This window comes from Dermochelys coriacea, chromosome 1 (assembly GCF_009764565.3).
Source record: "Dermochelys coriacea isolate rDerCor1 chromosome 1, rDerCor1.pri.v4, whole genome shotgun sequence".
Classification (NCBI taxonomy): Eukaryota; Metazoa; Chordata; order Testudines; family Dermochelyidae; genus Dermochelys; species Dermochelys coriacea.
In genome coordinates this window covers 122,824,950-122,842,767 of record NC_050068.2, presented here as the reverse complement: position 1 = coordinate 122,842,767, position 17,818 = coordinate 122,824,950, and the positions used below count along the sequence as shown (strand labels likewise).

The 17,818-nt window shown below is 40.2% G+C and overlaps 1 protein-coding gene across 6 annotated transcripts in view; it reads left to right on the top strand.

Annotated features, from left to right (window-relative positions):
• The window catches only part of HERC2 (HECT and RLD domain containing E3 ubiquitin protein ligase 2), a 216,607-nt gene that overhangs the window by 103,427 nt on the left and 95,362 nt on the right, over window positions 1-17,818 (top strand). For all 6 annotated transcript variants that reach the window (XR_006274540.1, XM_038384377.2, XM_038384283.2 and 3 more), the window contains exons 31-42: window positions 2,093-2,226; window positions 2,740-2,913; window positions 2,997-3,133; window positions 3,230-3,381; window positions 3,806-3,997; window positions 7,106-7,293; window positions 7,872-8,064; window positions 13,319-13,501; window positions 14,143-14,327; window positions 16,456-16,603; window positions 16,685-16,881; window positions 17,119-17,349. Coding sequence is in view for 5 of the 6 variants with exons in the window: in XM_038384377.2 (XP_038240305.1) it covers window positions 2,093-2,226; window positions 2,740-2,913; window positions 2,997-3,133; window positions 3,230-3,381; window positions 3,806-3,997; window positions 7,106-7,293; window positions 7,872-8,064; window positions 13,319-13,501; window positions 14,143-14,327; window positions 16,456-16,603; window positions 16,685-16,881; window positions 17,119-17,349 (2,114 nt within the window). In the remaining variant the exon portion in view is untranslated. The remainder of the gene's footprint in view (window positions 1-2,092; window positions 2,227-2,739; window positions 2,914-2,996; window positions 3,134-3,229; window positions 3,382-3,805; window positions 3,998-7,105; window positions 7,294-7,871; window positions 8,065-13,318; window positions 13,502-14,142; window positions 14,328-16,455; window positions 16,604-16,684; window positions 16,882-17,118; window positions 17,350-17,818) is intronic.

The following is a 17,818-nucleotide window of genomic DNA, read 5'->3' as shown; positions in this document are numbered from 1 at the left end:
TGACTTCAAATGGGATCCTTTTTCACATAAAATGATTTGATAAATGACATATAGCTAATGAGTTGCATTATAATGCAGGGGTCGGCAACCTGCAGCATGCGTGCCAAAGGTGGCACAGGAGCCGATTTCTACTGGCACGCTGCTTCCAGCCAGGGTCCCAGCTTCCACCCCCCGCTCAGCCTGCTGCTGGCCTGGGTGAATGGAATCCTGGGCCGGCAGCAGGCTGAGTGGGGCTGGCAGGAGCTGGCAGCCGGAATCCCAGACTGACGATGGGCTGAGCCGCTCAGGCCGCCGCCAGTCTGGGGTTCTATCCGCCAGCGTAGTGTATTAAATTTCTCCCGTTAGGAATGTGCTACTTGTGGAGCACCAGGACTGGCCGCTGTAAGTAGTACACGGTAAGTAGCACATTCCTACGGGGAGAAATTTAATACGCTACACCAGGGTAGGGAAGGCTGTGCCTCCCCAAACAGCCGGCCCACTTCCCGCCCCTGACTGCCCCCCTCATAACCTCTGACCCTTTAGCCCCCCCTCAGCCTCCGCTTCTTGTCCCCTGACCACCCCCTCCCGGGACCCTCTGCCCCCTGACTGCCTCCTTCAGAACCCTCCACCCATGCAGGCTCCCCTGTGGCCTGACGCCTATCCACACCCCCCCGATTCCTGACAGGCCTCCCAGGACTCCCACGCCTATCCAATCCTGTTCCCCGTGCCCTTATGGCTGCCAGTCCTGGTGCTCTGAGCAGCATGATAAGTAGTACACCATAAGTAGCACATTCCTGTGGAGAGCAATTTAATACACTACACTGGCTCCGCTCAGCCTGCTAACGGTCTGTAATTCTCAAAATATGTTCTCACCCCTTATCAAAAATTACACTACAATTACCTTAAAAACTTAAACTTTATATATTATAGTAATCGTTAAAATGTATAATGTTAATAAATACATAGGTTTAATTAAACAAAGTAGTTGTACTTGTGTGCCTGTGCTTAATTTGCGTTTTCAATGATTTACCTTCTAAAAAAATCTTGAATGTCTCGCACCCCCAGAAAGGGCATCTTGGACCCCAGGTTAAGGACCACTGCAGTAAACTGATAAGATCTACATTTTTTAATTTTAATTTTAAATGAAGCTTCTTAAACATTTTAAAACCCTTGTTGACTTTACATACAACAATTGTTTAGTTACATAATAGACATATAGACAGAGACTTTCTAAAAACATTAAAATGTATTACTAGCACGCGAAACCTTAAATTAGAGTGAATAAATGAAGACTCTGCACACCACTTCTGAAAGGTTGCCGACCCGTTATAATGAAACACCAAATATGATGAAATTATAAAATATTACTAGCATTGTCTTTTAAAGATTCAAGCTTATCATAGAACATATCAAAATCATCACTGTTCTTAATAAAGTTTGTGCGTAATAAAGATTCCATGCTTCAAATTTGAATGTAAACATTTGGAGATTTTCTGTATGTCTGTGTAATACTCTAGTCATGAAGATGATTAATTTGGCACTTCTGAAAATTATTTAATGTTGGTTAAAGATGTAATCTGAGCAAGTCGAACAGCTTCCCCCCCCCCATACAACTACATAATGATGATGTATGCTAAGCAAGTTCAAAGGCTCCTGTTTGAAGTAATGCGTAATTAAACAGTTCTTGACATGCACGCTTTCATAAAATGTTTCATCTACCCTTGGGTTAACCATTTTCTGTGTATGCAAGTGTAATGCATTTCCCAACTAGTTTTTTCCAAAGTCTTATGAAGATATGAAAAGCAAAATACCTTGTGTTTTGGGTCACTGATTTTCAATTTGAGTTTGTTCTGTTTGAAACTGTCCTACATTTTCAGAGCTGTGTGTTTGTTTAAATCCTCTTATGACTCTAGAAAACTTACATTTTTAATGGTATTTCAAAGATGGCATAATACAAACCATCTGCAACAATCATTTGTTTTATTGGTATGTTTAAATCAAGTGGGCACCTTTTAGGATCAGCTTTTTTATTTTTACTGTAAAATAGAATAAATACATGATTATCTTAACATGCAAATCTAAATCTTTCCAATGTAATTTTTTTTATTTCTAGTGCCAAAAAAATCTGAATCTGCTGATGTGGAAGAATCCAAAATTGGAAATGAGAGTGACTTAGAAGAGTCATGTGTTGTACCCCATAGTCCTGTGTCTGTAGATAAAAGGCCCATACCAGTCAAGTCACCTAAGGTAGAGTCCAGTTATTGAATTTCTCTTCTGAATAAAAGAGAACTATAGAAAAAAACCCTATGACAGTGAATAGCACGTTATCACAATCCGGTAATTCTGGCAGATGCATTTGGAATAAGTAATTGTCATCTTAATATCAAGTACAGAATGGCTACTTCATGTTTTAATTAAATTTGTAGTATAGTTTTAAAACAAGCTTGTATGCCATGAGCTCTCAATTGCTAAAGACAAGCTTCCTCCAGCTTGTTATTTAAAAGAACGTTTAACCCCTTGACTTCACTTCAAAATAAATCAAGCTAGTTGCTTTGTCACTTTAAGTTCCAAGGCATTGAAATGATGCCTAATATATCTGAGAATGGTATTCATTACACCAATATATGAATCTTTTTCTTAGTTTGAAGTCTGATTTTAAAATATTTTTTTAATTTGGATATTGGCGCATGTACAATACTCTCAGCTTGTTTTCTTATGGAATTAGTTTGCTTAATTTAATACTTTTTCCCCAATTAACAGGATAAATGGCAACCACTTCTGAGTACAGTTACAGGTGTTCACAAATATAAATGGCTGAAGCAAAATGTCCAAGGCTTGTATCCCCAGTCTGCTCTCCTCAACACCATTGTTGAATTTGCACTGAAAGAAGAGCCAGTAGATGTAGAAAAGATGAGAAAATGTTTATTGAAACAGGTAAAATGAGTAAAAATGGGTTTTCATGCTTAAGCAATTACACAAACATTTATTGACTTGTTGATTGATTTTATTGATTGCAGTTAGAAAGAGCAGAAGTTCGTCTGGAGGGGATAGATACAATTCTGAAACTGGCAACTAAAAGCTTCTTACTCCCATCTGTGCAATATGCTATGTTCTGTGGATGGCAGAGGCTTATTCCAGAGGGGATCAATATAGGGTAAACAGGCTTTTTCACTTTTAATAGGTTTCTGACTGGGGACAGGGAGAGAGACTATAAAATCTTTTTTTTGTCCTCCTCCTTTTTTAAATAAAGGGAACCGCTCACAGACTGTTTGAAGGATGTTGATCTGATCCCACCATTTAATAGAATGCTGCTGGAAGTAACTTTTGGAAAGTTGTATGCATGGGCTATTCAAAATGTCCGAAACATCTTGTTGGATGCTAATGTCAGATTTAAAGAACTAGGTGAGCTTTAATCTTAGCCTTAGTCTTCTGTTGTTGAATCAAAAACTCTGGTTTAAATATAATTGATTTCATGTACTAGCTGAACAGCACATTTTAATGTCTTACTCTTTCTTCATGCCGCTGAGTATTTGTATAGAAGTGTGCCCTTTTTCTCTCCCTCTCTCCCCGTCTCCCGCCCCAAATTAAGCTGAGTTCCCAATATTTAGGACAATGTTCTTGGTTTCCTGATAGGTTACAGAACTTAAATAACCAGTCACTACTCTCTATATCTTGGAACTTCCATTATGGGGGTTCCTTAAGCCAAGGGTAAAGTATGATCATTTTAAACTGTTCACATTTTGTAATTTATTTAACTGTAGCTCTTATGCATTAATTTGTTCTGCATTATTTATATTTACTTAAAGGTATACTAATTCTGAACTAGGTATCCAACCTGTTCCTCTGCAAACCATTACTAATGAGAGTGCTGCCGGCCCAAGTCTTGGGACCATTCCACAAGCACGTTTTCTGTTGGTCATGCTCAACATGTTGACGCTACAGCATGGTGCCAACACCTTGAACCTCCTTCTCAACTCTGGCATGCTAGCATTGACGCAAACCACACTGCGGCTAATAGGTATGAAATCTTCCAGTTTTTTGTTTGTAAGAATGTATATGTTTTTACTTCCACTGCATTGTAAGTAGGACAGCTTCACTGGTTAAGAACTGGTGATCTGAGCCAGTTTTTACAGACTATTGCCCAATCTGTAAAAACATGTGCCAGTGAAGTGGAGGGGGAGGTGGAAAACTTAGATTGACATATGCTCCTTATCTCAGCTGTAACTTGATGAGCATTATGAATCATCTATCTTTGACCGTTCTCGTTACAGTCTGTGTGAGCTATGTTAGGTGTTTTAACAACTCCCGCTATATTGTTTCATTTAGTTTGTTACTGAGGGAGCTTCCCCTCTATACACAGAGATTGGAGGCAGTTTTAGCATTCAAAAAATGTCCTTCAAAATATAAGAGGTGTTTCATTTGAAGTACTGCTTCAGCAGTCTCCAGTGGTGGAATTATGCCATTTCTATTCGTAGTCTGTAGGGACTCATTTTGTTACACTGAGAGCTGGAAAGGAAGGCCTCTTCAAAGCAGGCCTCTTCAATAGAAAGTAAAGCAGAACAGAAAATCATACTGTTCACCTTTCGTTCTTCACAGATTAACACAAAGTCAAATATTGGCAGCAAAAGCTTGCCTCATTTTAAGATCACCCACTGGGGAAAAACTTCATACTTTTTGTAAGGCTAAACATCTGCCATTTTGAGAGACATTTTTCAATTAATTGGGGAAAGAAGTGATTGTCTCTCCTGAAAGGAGCTTGCAGAGCTGTATCTCAAGGTACTTTCTTTTCTGCTCCCAGCATCCCAGTTACCTATGGATGAACAGAATGAGGGCTTATCTTGGTGAATATATTGCTCCTCAAAGAAGTTTTCTTTCTTCAGTGTATGAAGACCTATAAATGGTTGTATTTATACAGTGCTCCCACTATGGAAGAACAACTCAAGCTGAGGAATTAAATATTAGACATCCATGGAAAATTTCCTCCTTTTCAAAGTGCAGAAAAATTAACACTACTTGTATGGATTTAGAGCAGGAAGAAAAGGAAAAAATATTTCATAATTCTCCTTTTTATGGACATTCTAGCACTTTCCTCTGAAGTGTTTGACGTTGGCTATTGTGACCTGAGCCAAGCTACCAGAATAGATGTAAACATAGGAATTGCCATACCAGATTAGACCAATGATATAACATATAGGCAGACTACTGAAGGTGTAGAATCAGATTTGAATGGAGAAAAGTCCTGGCAAGGATAAAAATCAACTGGTAAACAAAAGAACTTTATGCTGAATCAAGGCTATAAAGCCTATATAGATGTGGCTTCACTAGCTAATGATTGAGTTTCTATTGAGTTCTGTTTTGGGGTCTGTTCCCTAAATGATTCAGTAGCCTGGGAAATTGACTGCATTGTGAGATGAGAGTGTGAAGTTTCTCTAGTTTGCCTATTAGTCTCACTGGGCAGCCATGTCATGCTGGTATGAGACTTTGGGAATACTGACCCACATACCCATGAGGATATTATTTGATTCTTCTTTGTTTTGTTCAACACTAAAACTTCCATAGCTAGATGTCTTAGATTCTATACCACATAAGCTTATTTATTTTTAAATAGTACCTGAAGGCATAGAGGCTTACTCAACTAAATAAAGTTCACTCTCTTCATATGAAGAATTCTGTAAGGCAGTAATTTGGCCCTCAGCTTTCACCTTTCTCAAGCACTGCAAGCTGGAACTGCATGTGTGTGAGGATTCATCCTTTAAGGAAGGTGTGTCCCAGTCAGTAGTATTAAAAAAAACTTAGTACTCTTCCTTGAGAAATGAAGATCAGTCTTCTAGCCTAGTTTTGTTTTACTTGTTTACTTCCCACGCTCCTTTTGTTTGTTTTTCACTGTTTGCTATTTGTCTGAGGTGATGGACTGAATAAGGTAACAAGACAAAGAATGGAACACTTGTTACCCATTGACATTTTCCTCCCATCAAGCTGGACCTGTCCATACTTCCAAGGATAAGAATCTGTTTCCTATTTAGGGGAGTGTGTTTAGTTTAATTGTTGTTTCATATTAGGGTTTTGTACTGCAGCCCATCACTGTAGTATACGAATGGTTTCCCTACAAAATAGATTGGCAGTAGTAGGGTTCTCAGTGGGGCTTCACAGACTCTCGCTTTTCTCCCTTTTTTAACATTTGTGTCATCACTTGTTATTTTGTTTGACAGTCCTGGTTGAGGAGTTAAGTAGGCAGAGCTTGAGCTAAGAGCACTTGAACTTCTGGTCTCAATAAAGTGATGGATTGTGGGGAGAGAATTTAAATAAATAAAATTGCTTATACTTTTGTCTACAGATGGTAAACTTAAGGTATTGAAGGGCTTTCACTCACTTCCACCAAATGACAGCCAGGTTTATGTCCTGTTGCATTCATTTCTTCTCGGATAAATACTGAAATGAAAGAGTCTGGGGAGTGAACCCTTAAATGTATAGGTTCTTTTTTCATTCGAATGATCCAAATTCCCTTTCTCCTGCATGACTGCTACATTTGTTTTATATGAAGGCTAAATACTACCTGCTCTTTTCTCCTCCTCGCCACTTCCCATGAAGTTCCCCTTAGCTTTGCTTCCAGCTCTGTTCACTAGGAGTGAGACTAGTTTTCTTTGAATTTTTTTCACATGATTATACTACAGCTGAACCTCTAGACAAGCATGTACAGATTTCTGCTTTCATGTAGCTGTATTAATCAGCAATATATTTGCTTGATTATATCCTTACCAAAAGGTCTGCAACTATTTTCTAGTCCTTTCACTGGACAAAAAATAGTGGCAAAAACCTATTTAACACTTTCTGCCACTAGACCTGCTTGGATGCTGGACTACATCTCCCTAATATCTTTTCCATTAGTCTGTATTATTTTGAACAAAGATAATATGTTATAATCCCTTTATTTTCAAAAACATAATTTCATAGTCTCTAAAAGCTGGAATTGACTGCATCACTAATTAACGCCTGTCTTCTGAATACTAACTTCTCATTTTAAGTATTAATATAAGTACTGTATGTTGTAAAAGGTTTTTAATTGGTGCGACAAAGGTCATGTCTTAAGTTTCAAGCTGTCTTTGTTTTTTATGAATGTTTCCTATAGGGCCTAGTTCTGACAATGTTGAAGAAGATATGATTGCCGCTTCTCGGGGAGCTTCTGCCACAGTTTTGGAAGAGTCAAGGAAGGAAACCACACCAGTTCAGCTCCCTGTGTCTGGGCCAGAGCTGGCAGCCATGATGAAAATTGGAACCAGGGTGATGAGAGGGGTGGACTGGAAATGGGGTGATCAGGTACAAAATTGTGTTCCACTTTTGTTTTGTAATATGCCTGATCAATCTACTGACAGTATTAATGGACTCGTAATGTGAATTATATCATTTTCAGGTTTTTAGGTAACAAAAAGACAAATATTTAGCACGACACTAGGTCTCATTTCTATTTGTATTTCTTTTCTTCATTTCTATTCTTTCACTGAAACATTTCTCTATTAAATCACCATTTAAAAGGAAGCAGGATCAGTTGTGCTTGGGTGCAGCATCATGGAAGCTCCCTGGTGTGAGGAACTTGTACAATGTGTGAAAAATGTTGCAATGTGATTTTTTTTTTTAAAGTAGCTATATTCCTTATCACACATTGCCATCTGAATTAAAAATCATTCTAATCTGAAAATGTTTAAAATGAAACTTCTATCATAAGAAAGTGAAAAAACATCTTAAGAGTTTTTGAGAAAATACTATGGATTATTTTGTTTTACTCCGCATGCGCGCACAAATTTGGTGGAAAATTAGTGAGAAATTGTATAACTGAGTCATCCCATTATTGGCATAGATTTGAGTTGTTGGTTGACTGAGCTTCTCTGTTCTCTCAGGATGGGCCCCCTCCAGGTTTGGGTCGTGTGATTGGAGAACTGGGAGAGGATGGCTGGATTAGGGTTCAGTGGGACACTGGCAGTACAAATTCTTACAGGATGGGGAAGGAGGGAAAATATGACCTCAAACTGGCTGAGCCACCACCTGCAGCTCAAACCACAACAGAAGACTCTGATACAGAGGATGATTCTGGTAAGAAAAAGTACTTTGTTAAAATGGAGGCAGACTTCTTTCTGAATCTTCAGTGTTAGGACTTTGTAAGATCAGCAAAACTCATTTTACAACAGGAAAAAAATTATCCAAAAAGCTTTTTCTTTACTTACCTGGCATAAATTTATATGTGGCTGATGTTCCTCTTCAACACAGAAAAGTTATTTTGAAGGGATAAGAAGGTCATGCGTCTGCTGATCATGCATTTGGGAAGGAGGGGTATATTTTCCAACTGCTATGATTTCTGTTCTTTATCAAGGCAGGCATATCTGGATATGATAGTGCTAATTTTAATGTCAGAATTATAATAAATATTCCTAGGACGTGGGTTTGTGTCTCATCCTGTCTTTCTCTCTTTTTGAAGTGTTGGTTTTCATGGGAAAAATGGCGTGGTGGGAAGAGCTTGGAAACATCCACAAGCACTACATGATGACTTGCAATTTATACCATGCTGTTCGAACTATAGGATGCTTTCCATGATAAGAGTTACAAAAATCATACTACTTCAAGTAGCGTCCCCATGGGTGCTCCACGTCAGGTGTGCGTGTTTCTCTCAAGCTGTTGAACAGAGATTTTATGCTAGCAGTGCTTATTTGGCCTGTTCATGTGCCCTGTGCCTCCATGTACTGGACACCAAGGCCATATAGTTCCTTCTCTACCACGTTGGCATGAGGCAGAGCTCTAGCGTGCCTGCCTTGAGTATGCCTTGACTATTTTGTATTCTTGTTGTTGTTGTTGAAGATTACTTAGTATAGTTTATTGTTATAGTTAGTAACTTTTAGTAGTGAGAGAATAGTTTTTTTTTTTTTTCCCCCCCCCCCCCCTCCTCTTTCTCCTTGGGGACCCTTGTCTTCCTGGCAGGGCGTACCTGGCTTGCAAGGCTACAAAAGCTGCCTTTCCTGCCGAGAGGCTATATCTGTGATCGACAGCCACTCGGGGGATCGATCTAAGTTATGCAGCTTCAGCTACGTGAATAACGTTGTTATACCAATAAAATAAAAACCAGCAGGATCTTATTAAAGGGGAAAAGGCAAAATGCCACATTTATTGTGAATACAGAAAGAATCAGAGTAAGCAGTTAGTTATAGCTATAACATTCCATTCAATTTTATATTTATTCACACATTCATTCATACACAGACAGGTTCTGCAAGGTTGTTAACATAGATACCAGCAAAAAGAAAAGGAGTACTTGTGGCACCTTAGAGACTTACAAATTTATTTAAGCTGCTTATGCTCATGTCTCCCAGAAGTGCAATTTCTGCCTAGCCCTCAAGTCTAGGACAAGGAAAAACAGGGAGATTAAGTTCAGACTGTTAAGGACGGAGCGCTCACTTCAACAAATATCCGAGTCAGGTCAGGAGGGCACCCCCACCCCGACCCCTGGAATGTCTGTCTCTGGACAGATGCATTCCCCTTTTGACCGTGGCGTAGGCTTCCAGTAAGAACGGGAGATTGTTGAAAGCTTCTGAGAAGGCTCCCAAAAAGAGGAGTAAGGACTCATTAGAAGGAGCCTGCTCTGAAAAAGCTTGGGTCTCCTGTCAGATCTGTGGTCTCTGAAGCTTCAACCTCTTGGCTAGGTACTGTGGGGGTCAAAGGACTCCCCTTCTGGTACTGGCAGAACTGTAAAGCCCCAGAACTCAAGACAGAGACATGGCACTGACAGGGCTTCCTTACCTTCTAGCAGGGACTAAGCGGGGAAGCATAAGCACCTGGGTCTGGTACTGTTGGGCTTAGTCCCACAGTTGTCACCTACCCTTGTTTATTGATCAAGCAATGGCAGCAGGCTCCATCAATGCCCACATCGGTATGCCCGCCAGCAGTGGTACAATCAGCTTCAGCCACCACATCGGTACCGATTCCTTACTTAGTACGGCAAGAATTTAGCAATGCAAGTAACAGATGAGCTGCAATCCCTGCTCCTCATAGGTAATGAGCATCTTCCTTTCCCCAGTACTGCAGGACTCTTTGCCTTTTTCTCTGGGGGCCTCAGCATTTTTATTGAGGAGGATGAAGGGGACTTCTATTTTGGTCAAGGGTTCCCCCTACGTATCCCATTGTTTGACAGTCACAGGGAAGTTTGTGACCATCGTCGAAGATGGTGGAAACAATTCTGCATGCCACGCCCACTCCTGTATGGAGTCCCCTCAGTGGGCTATATTGGGATCCCTGGCCTGCTTACTGATAGCAGCTCTCCAGACCACTAGTACTGTCTCAGAGGGAGACTAGGCTTATTCAGTTCTATACTCTTCAACCACACCCCTCTTTCCCCACACAGGAGGAGACATTTGAGGAACAGGAATCCAGGGTGGCTAAAGAGGCCACCCCCAAACACCCATTTAATCCTTGTCTTCAGCCAAAGCAGTTATGCCTCCACCACCTTACATGGCTGATGATTTCCAGAAATTTAAAGACCTAATAAGTTGGGTAACTGACTCTCTTCAGATTCCACTCGAAGAGGTCAGGGATTCACATCACAAACTGCGGGATATTCTTCAGTCAGCATTGCCCTCCAGGATGGTATTACCCATCAACAGGGTGCTCCTGGATTCAGCTAAAACTGTCTGACAAACACCTGCTGCTATTCCACCAATGTGTAAAATGGAAGATAAAAAGTATTGTGTTCCCCCGGAGGACTCTGATATCTTGTTCTCCATCCCCCGACCATGGCAGTGGATGCAGTAAAAAAGCAGGATAGGCAATACTTCTCAAGTTCTGCTCCATGTGACAAGGATCGTAAGAGACTGGATCTACTTGGCCAGAAGTTCAATTAATGAGCAACTCTGCAGTTCAGAATTCAGAACCATCAGGCAGTAATGGTCAAATACAGTTTCATGAACTATAATAGACTGATGGCCTTTATTGAACACCTGCCACAGGACCATAAGGAACAATTCTAGTTCAACATTTCAGAGGGCCAATTATTGGCCAGGACCACTCTTCAAGTATCCACGACAGTATTTATGTGCAGGGCATCATGGCTCTAGCTCCTGGTGTTTCAGTGAGAAATATAGAACACTGCTGAGGACTTCCCCTTCAATGGTTGTAGGCTTTTCTTGGAGACCACAGATGGAGGACGCTGATGGACTCTAGAGCCACTTTACATTTCCTGGGCATTTATACACCTACAGATAACTGTTTAGTAGGTCACAAACTGCCCAGAGATCACCTCCTGCTCAGTTCTCTGGATTCCATAGATCCACTGTGCTTCCACAGGAAAAGACACAAATTTCAGAGAAAGTGGGCCACCCACCCTTTTTTCCACAACCACCCAACCATCTTCTATGCAACAGTTTTGACAGGGTCGGTTGGGGGTTCAAATACTCCCCCATGTCTAGTTTTATAGTTGTGTTCATTTGACCACCACCCTCCCTTTGGAGACGCCTTTCTTATTTCCAACATGCGTAGAGGCTATACTATATATAGACAAGTGAGTCATAGAGGTCATAACATCCATTTTCCACCCTTCCTTTCCCCATCCCTCTTCAGGGACCCCCGCTCATGAGCTTGTGTTGAGAAAGGAGGTGATCTTTTTCCTCTAGTGAGGAGCAATAGTCTCCTCCTCTTCACATGGACAAAGGGTTTTACTCAAAGTATTTCCTTGTACCAAAGAGGGATGGAGGGTGGAGACTGATATTAGATCTAAGACTTCTAAACAAGTTTATAAAGCCTTACAATTTCAGGATGAGTGAGTTCTTTCACTGGAGAAGGGGGATTGATTTTCAGTCGACCTACAAAATGCATATTTTCATATCACAATATACCCTTTGCACAGGATAGATCTGTGATTCTCTATAGGCCAGGATCAGTTTCAATACCAAGTGCTCCCCCTTGATCTTTCCTTGGCCCCAAGGGTGTTCTCCAAGGTCCTGGCAATAGGGGTGGTGATCCTAGTTGACTGGCTACTCAAGGGCCATTTTTATGAAGCAGTATTATCTTCCACCCAGATGTCCCTTGCTCCTTAGGAGTTGAGTCTTGAGCTAAATGTAAGGACATCCACATTTAACCCCCATAATTAAGATACAGTTTATAGGGGCTTCCCTGGCTGTTGACGAGTTCAAAGCCTGCCTTCCCTTAGATAGGTTCATAACCATGTCAGGTTTGGTATGGACAATTCAATGGAATCCTTGCACCACTATAAGGAACTGTCTTCAGCTCTGGGGACACATGACAACTTGCACTTTTGTGACTGATTTTGCAAGGCTATGTTTCACTGTTTTCAAGGTTGGCTCAGAATGTCCTATTCAGTAGGACACACCTTGGACAAACAGGTGACAGTTCCTATTTAAGTGAGGAATTCCCTGGATTGGTGGAGAGATCAACTCAATATCTGTGAGAGTCTTCCTTTCTGTTGCCCTGCTCCATCACTAATTTTAACAGATGCATCATTGTGGGGATGGGGAGCTCCTCTCAGTGCTTTCGCAGCTCTGGGGAAATGGGCAACTCCGAAACAAATCTCCACATCAATCTGTTGGAGTGCAGGGTTGTCAGGAATGCCTGCTTCCTGTGAGAGGAGATAAATAGAAAATGGATGTGGGTTGCACAGTTCATCCTTCTCTTCCTCAAGGGGTGACAGCACATTTTACCAGGTCACAAGCAACATACATGGCATTGCTTTAGAAAGTACTAGTGTCTGATATATGTAGGGCTACTATATGAGTTTTTCCATACGGGCATTTTCAAAGCACTACGCTTTAAGCCATGCTGTCAGATCTGATCTGGCAGTTGGTACTGCAGTACTGTCTTCAGTTCTGGACTCAGTTCCAATGCTCCCTCCTTCCCCTGTGGAAACTGCTCAGAAGTCACCTGAAATGGAGCATCCATAGAGACAGTACTTGAAGAAGAGGTTACTCACTTTGTGTAGTAACTTCAGTTCTTTGAGATATGTATACCCTTGGGGGTGCTCTACTGCTTTCCCAATCTTCCCTTCTCTTCAGACTGTTCTTCACTCGAATGTTTCCACAGAGAAGGGACTGAGGGAGGTTTGCCTGCACGTTTCTGTATAGCCTCAGTGTCCAGTGTGAGGAGGCATAAGGCATGTGTGCGGGCCAGACTGGTACTACTAGTGGAAAATCTCTAATCAAGTGTTTGAGAGTTGCATGTGCACCTGAAGTAAAGCACTCATAGGGACATACATCTCAAAGAATTGCAGTTCTTTTGCCTTTTTCAGAACATTTTGTTTACCGTGTTAGCTTGTTACTAAAGTAATCCTATATCTTTTTGTCTCTTGCTTCAGAGGGAGAACAAGCTGAAAGGAATCTTCACCCCACTTCCACGATGCTGATGAGTACCGTGAACCTGTTACAGACACTCTCTCTCTCTGCTGGAGTCCATGCTGAAGTTATGCAGAATGAAGCAACCAGAACTTTGTGTGGATTGCTTCGCATGTTGGTGGAGAGTGGAACGATAGATAAATCAAGTATGTTTTACGTGGCATAGTCTGAACAAATAAACCCATCAGCTTTCAGGTGGTATATCTTACCTGTTTTTGCAGTAATTCCTTTATTTAATTCCTAGTCTTTTAAGGTCCAAGTTCAGTAACATTTAGACCTTCTCAAAGCATCAATTTTACGTATTTGTGGAAACATCACAAATTGTTTTGTGGATAGAACATGCATTTCTCTATTAGTGCTGGTGTGCCGCACACTGTACGAAGCCCAGACAGTCCAACCAGTAAATGGCTTTCGTTATAAGGAATCTTAAGTCAAAAAGGACTTTTCAGGTTAGGAAGGACAGCATGACTTTATCAGGTGAATCATAAATTTGATGATATTCGTCATCTTTATAATACTAGTAACTTTTCCAAAATGGACAGAATTGTAAGGTAGTGTAGTCAGTGTGTGGGTGAGAATTTGCTTGCGAGAGACATTCTCTTTCCTGGAGTATGCCAGAAATTAATTCTTAATGGACTTTCAACTAAATTGGAAGTCAGCTAATTAACTTTATATTTAGGGGTAATTTTGTAGCAGAGCTTTAAGATCTGTCTAACAAAGTGAATCACTTCGAAAAATTGTGGTACAATGGCAGAAAAGTCAGCTGTTCATGTATTTTTATTTCCAGCTTCATTGCCAAATAAGTTGGTTTATAAAGAGCAGCATAGAAGCTGGTGCACGTTAGGATTCATTCGAAGTATAGCACTCATGCCTCAGATGTGCAGCACGCTTAGCACATCTCAGTGGATAACTTTGCTAATGAAAATTGTGGAGGGACATGAATCTTTCACTGCTGCATCACTTCAGAGACAGGTAATGTGTTTCCAGATGATTTTCATATGCAACGAATTTGGCATTTTTTGTCTTGTTACAGTACAGTTTAAAAAGTAATCAGTTTTGAAGGTGCCTTTTATTTTCTTGAGTTGGAGGAAAGGTAATATCAGAATGTTCTTGCTTTAAAAATCCTCCTGCAAGTTAACACTGCACAGCAAGGTTATGAAAAATGTTGTTCTATGCAAGAGAGAGAGTTGGTTGGCAACTGTGGGCCTAATAGTAAAGGTTGCTAGGGAGGTGAACTGGCTATGCACACAGTCTCTATAACCACAACAGACAATTAAAGAAAAATGAACAAACTGACTATTTTAAATAAAATAACCAAATTGCTTAGCTTGCCTGTCCTTTTTTTATTGGCATGCTATATCTTTGCATTCAAGTTAGTGATAAAGAGCGAGTGATCTAAAACTGCCTGCAGGAAGGTGTTACCAGTCAGAACTGTACACTGATGTGTCATATTTATCGCTTGTGTAGCTTTTCCATTGTAAATAAATTTCTTCTGTACACAAGATTTGAACGTATAATTCTCCATTAATGGTGCTTTTCTGTTGCTTGCATCTTCTCAAAGGTAGCCCTGCCAATTAACTTAGGGCAGGAATATACAAATGTGATTCTGATCTCTTCCTTAATCTGATACATTTAGGCTTGTGACTTTCTTTCAGTATGTACCAGAGGCTTGTTCACTCATGCAGAATCTAAGCTGTTCTCACCCTTATGAGATTCTCTGTATTCAGCCAGCTAAACATAGTGGTATTTCAACTCTTACCCTAATTTTGAAGCCAGTTTTGGGACAGCAGAGAGCATTTCTTCCTTCTCTCCCAGGGGTTAGGACAAAAATGGGAGTGTTTTCTCAGTATGATTGAACAAATGGAGTTGCAAAAAGCTGAAAGGAGCTCCATTTGTGAGGGGATCCTCTTGGGAGCTGCAGAAAGAGATCTTTCATGCATTGGCTCCATGACTGCAGACAACATTCTTCCAGGGAAAGGTGATCAGTGTGGATAGCTTGTGGTGGACCAGTGTTTTTATATGCATGATTCAAAACTTATCTAGAGACACCTCTGTGAGGGTGGATCGGTCTTCTCTTAGTGTCCAGGGCCCAGAAGACAAGGCTGTCCTTGTTGACTGGAGAATAGTCAAGATTAATAAGTAACCATCATACCTCCCCATCTGACCTGGGATCATGGAGGGGGCTGGGAGAATGGTGACAAAACTCTGGAGTCCTGGACTCTGAAGACATACCTGTGCTGTCCTAGATGTATATTGAAAGAAAGATGCAACCTACTTGTATTGGACTTGGGGAGTTCATTCCCAGAAAGAAAACCAATTTCCAACTTAAAATGCAGATGCATATTTATTTGCTAAATTGAGAGACAGTGATACTAAGCATTGGCTATATGCGAAAAGCTCCTCAAGCATTGTTCTGGCTGCTGTTTGCACTCTGATAACATTACATCTTACATTGTTAGGCTCCTGTGGCTTCACTGGGATAGAGTTAGGGTGTAAACTAATTCACCCAAAAGTGTGTATTAGTATGTCTGCTGTTGGTTTTTATATTTGGAATCTAAACCACATCTCTTTCCCCATTACTTTAATTCCTGTTCTGATACTACTTTGTTCTCAAGTCTTATGAGGGTGATCTTACTTTTTGCCAATCTATGTATTGCTCTATTGAGGAGCCCTGTGTGCTTTGATGCTGGGCAGTGTTAAATTAGGATTGCCAGTTTTGATTGGACATATTCCTGGAAGTTTCATCCCATGGCAGTCTTTAATTAAAGATTAATCTTCAATTCCTGGAGTCTCCGGGACAATCCTGGAGGGTGGGGAACCCTATGTTAAATACAACTACTACTAGTATTAAATTAGCAGTTCCTCTTAATATTGATAAATGGGCAAACAAGCGAGAAAATAACTAGGTAGCTATGGACCGTTAAGTTTCAGCAACCAAAATTGTAGGGAAGAGCACAAAAGATGGCTAATAGTTAGGTCTTTCATTTCCATATAGATATTTCTAATTCAAATGCCCTTGTTTTAGACCCCTGATCCTATAGAACTTATTTGCTGAAATGACTTGAAATGAAATAACACTAATTCTAATATCTACTTTTAGATCCTTGCTGTGCATTTATTAAAATCAGTACTTCCATCCTGGGACAAAACTGAAAGATCAAGAGACATGAAATTTCTTGTGGAAAAACTATTTGGTTTCTTAGGCAGCCTACTTAGTACTTGCTCTTCAGATATCCCGCTACTCAGAGGTAGAGCAATTTTTTCCTTAATGGTTTAATTTGTTTTTCCTATCTTAAATCAGCTGCTGAGATTCTGCTATTTCTTTTCAGAATCTACTCTGAGGAGGAGGAAGGCCAGGCCTCAAGCATCTCTAACGGCAACTCACAGCAGTACTTTGGCAGAAGAGATAGTGGCACTGCTGAGGACACTTCATTCACTAAGCCAGTGGAATGGACTCATAAACAAGTACATCAACTCTCAACTAACCTCCATCACCCACATCTTTGCAGGAAAACAGTCAGAAGGGGTAGTTTCCACGTTTTAAAATTAGCTCATTTTTCTATAGAAGTGTTAATTTTTAATGTTTTAAATATTAAAACTATTTTAACAATGTTAAAGCTTAATTTTAAAACTCTTGTATGTAAAATTATTTTTTGTATTACAACTTTCAACTGGATTGATGACTATATAAATTATTTTTTTTATTGAAGTAGATAAAAGTACTAGTTTTCTCCCTACAGTTAATTTTACTATTCTTTATCAGGCTGTTTTAGAAGACTACTTCACTGATTCTGAGAATCCAGAGGTGGGAGGCTTAATGGCTGTACTAGCAGTGATTGGCGGAATAGACAGTCGCTTGAGATTGGGTGGACAAGTCGTTCATGAGGAATTTGGAGAAGGCACAGTGACACGCATCACACCAAAAGGAAAAATCACTGTTCAATTCTATGACATGCGAACATGTAGAGTATGCCCCTTAAGTCAACTAAAACCAGTAAGTAAAACCGGACTTTAATATTACAGAAAGTGTGAAAATTATCTTTTTTGTGAAAAAAGAAACGTAACTTGGCTCTGTTTTACAAAGGAGAAATAGGCTAGTCTGACCAAGAGTAGGATGTGTGGTATAAAAATTATTGTCCAGGGAATATACATCTGCTAGTCCCACAATTGTGCATTTTAGTCATGCTCATATGCAAATCAAGGCAGTCTTCATGCATGTCTTTGCAGGGCTTTATCTTCATTAGAAAAAAATATATTAACTCAGTTTAGCTGTCTTCACTAGTTAAAAAGGTGTGCAAACTCAGGGTTAAATCCTAGTGAAGACAAGGCAGCTTGTAGCTTTCATGTTAATAAGTGAGTTGAGATAAAGACTAGGATACACCATAGTCTTATCTGCTAATTAGTGTGAAAACTAGAAACTGCCTTGTCTTCGCTAGGATTTTGCCTTGCGTTAACACACCTTT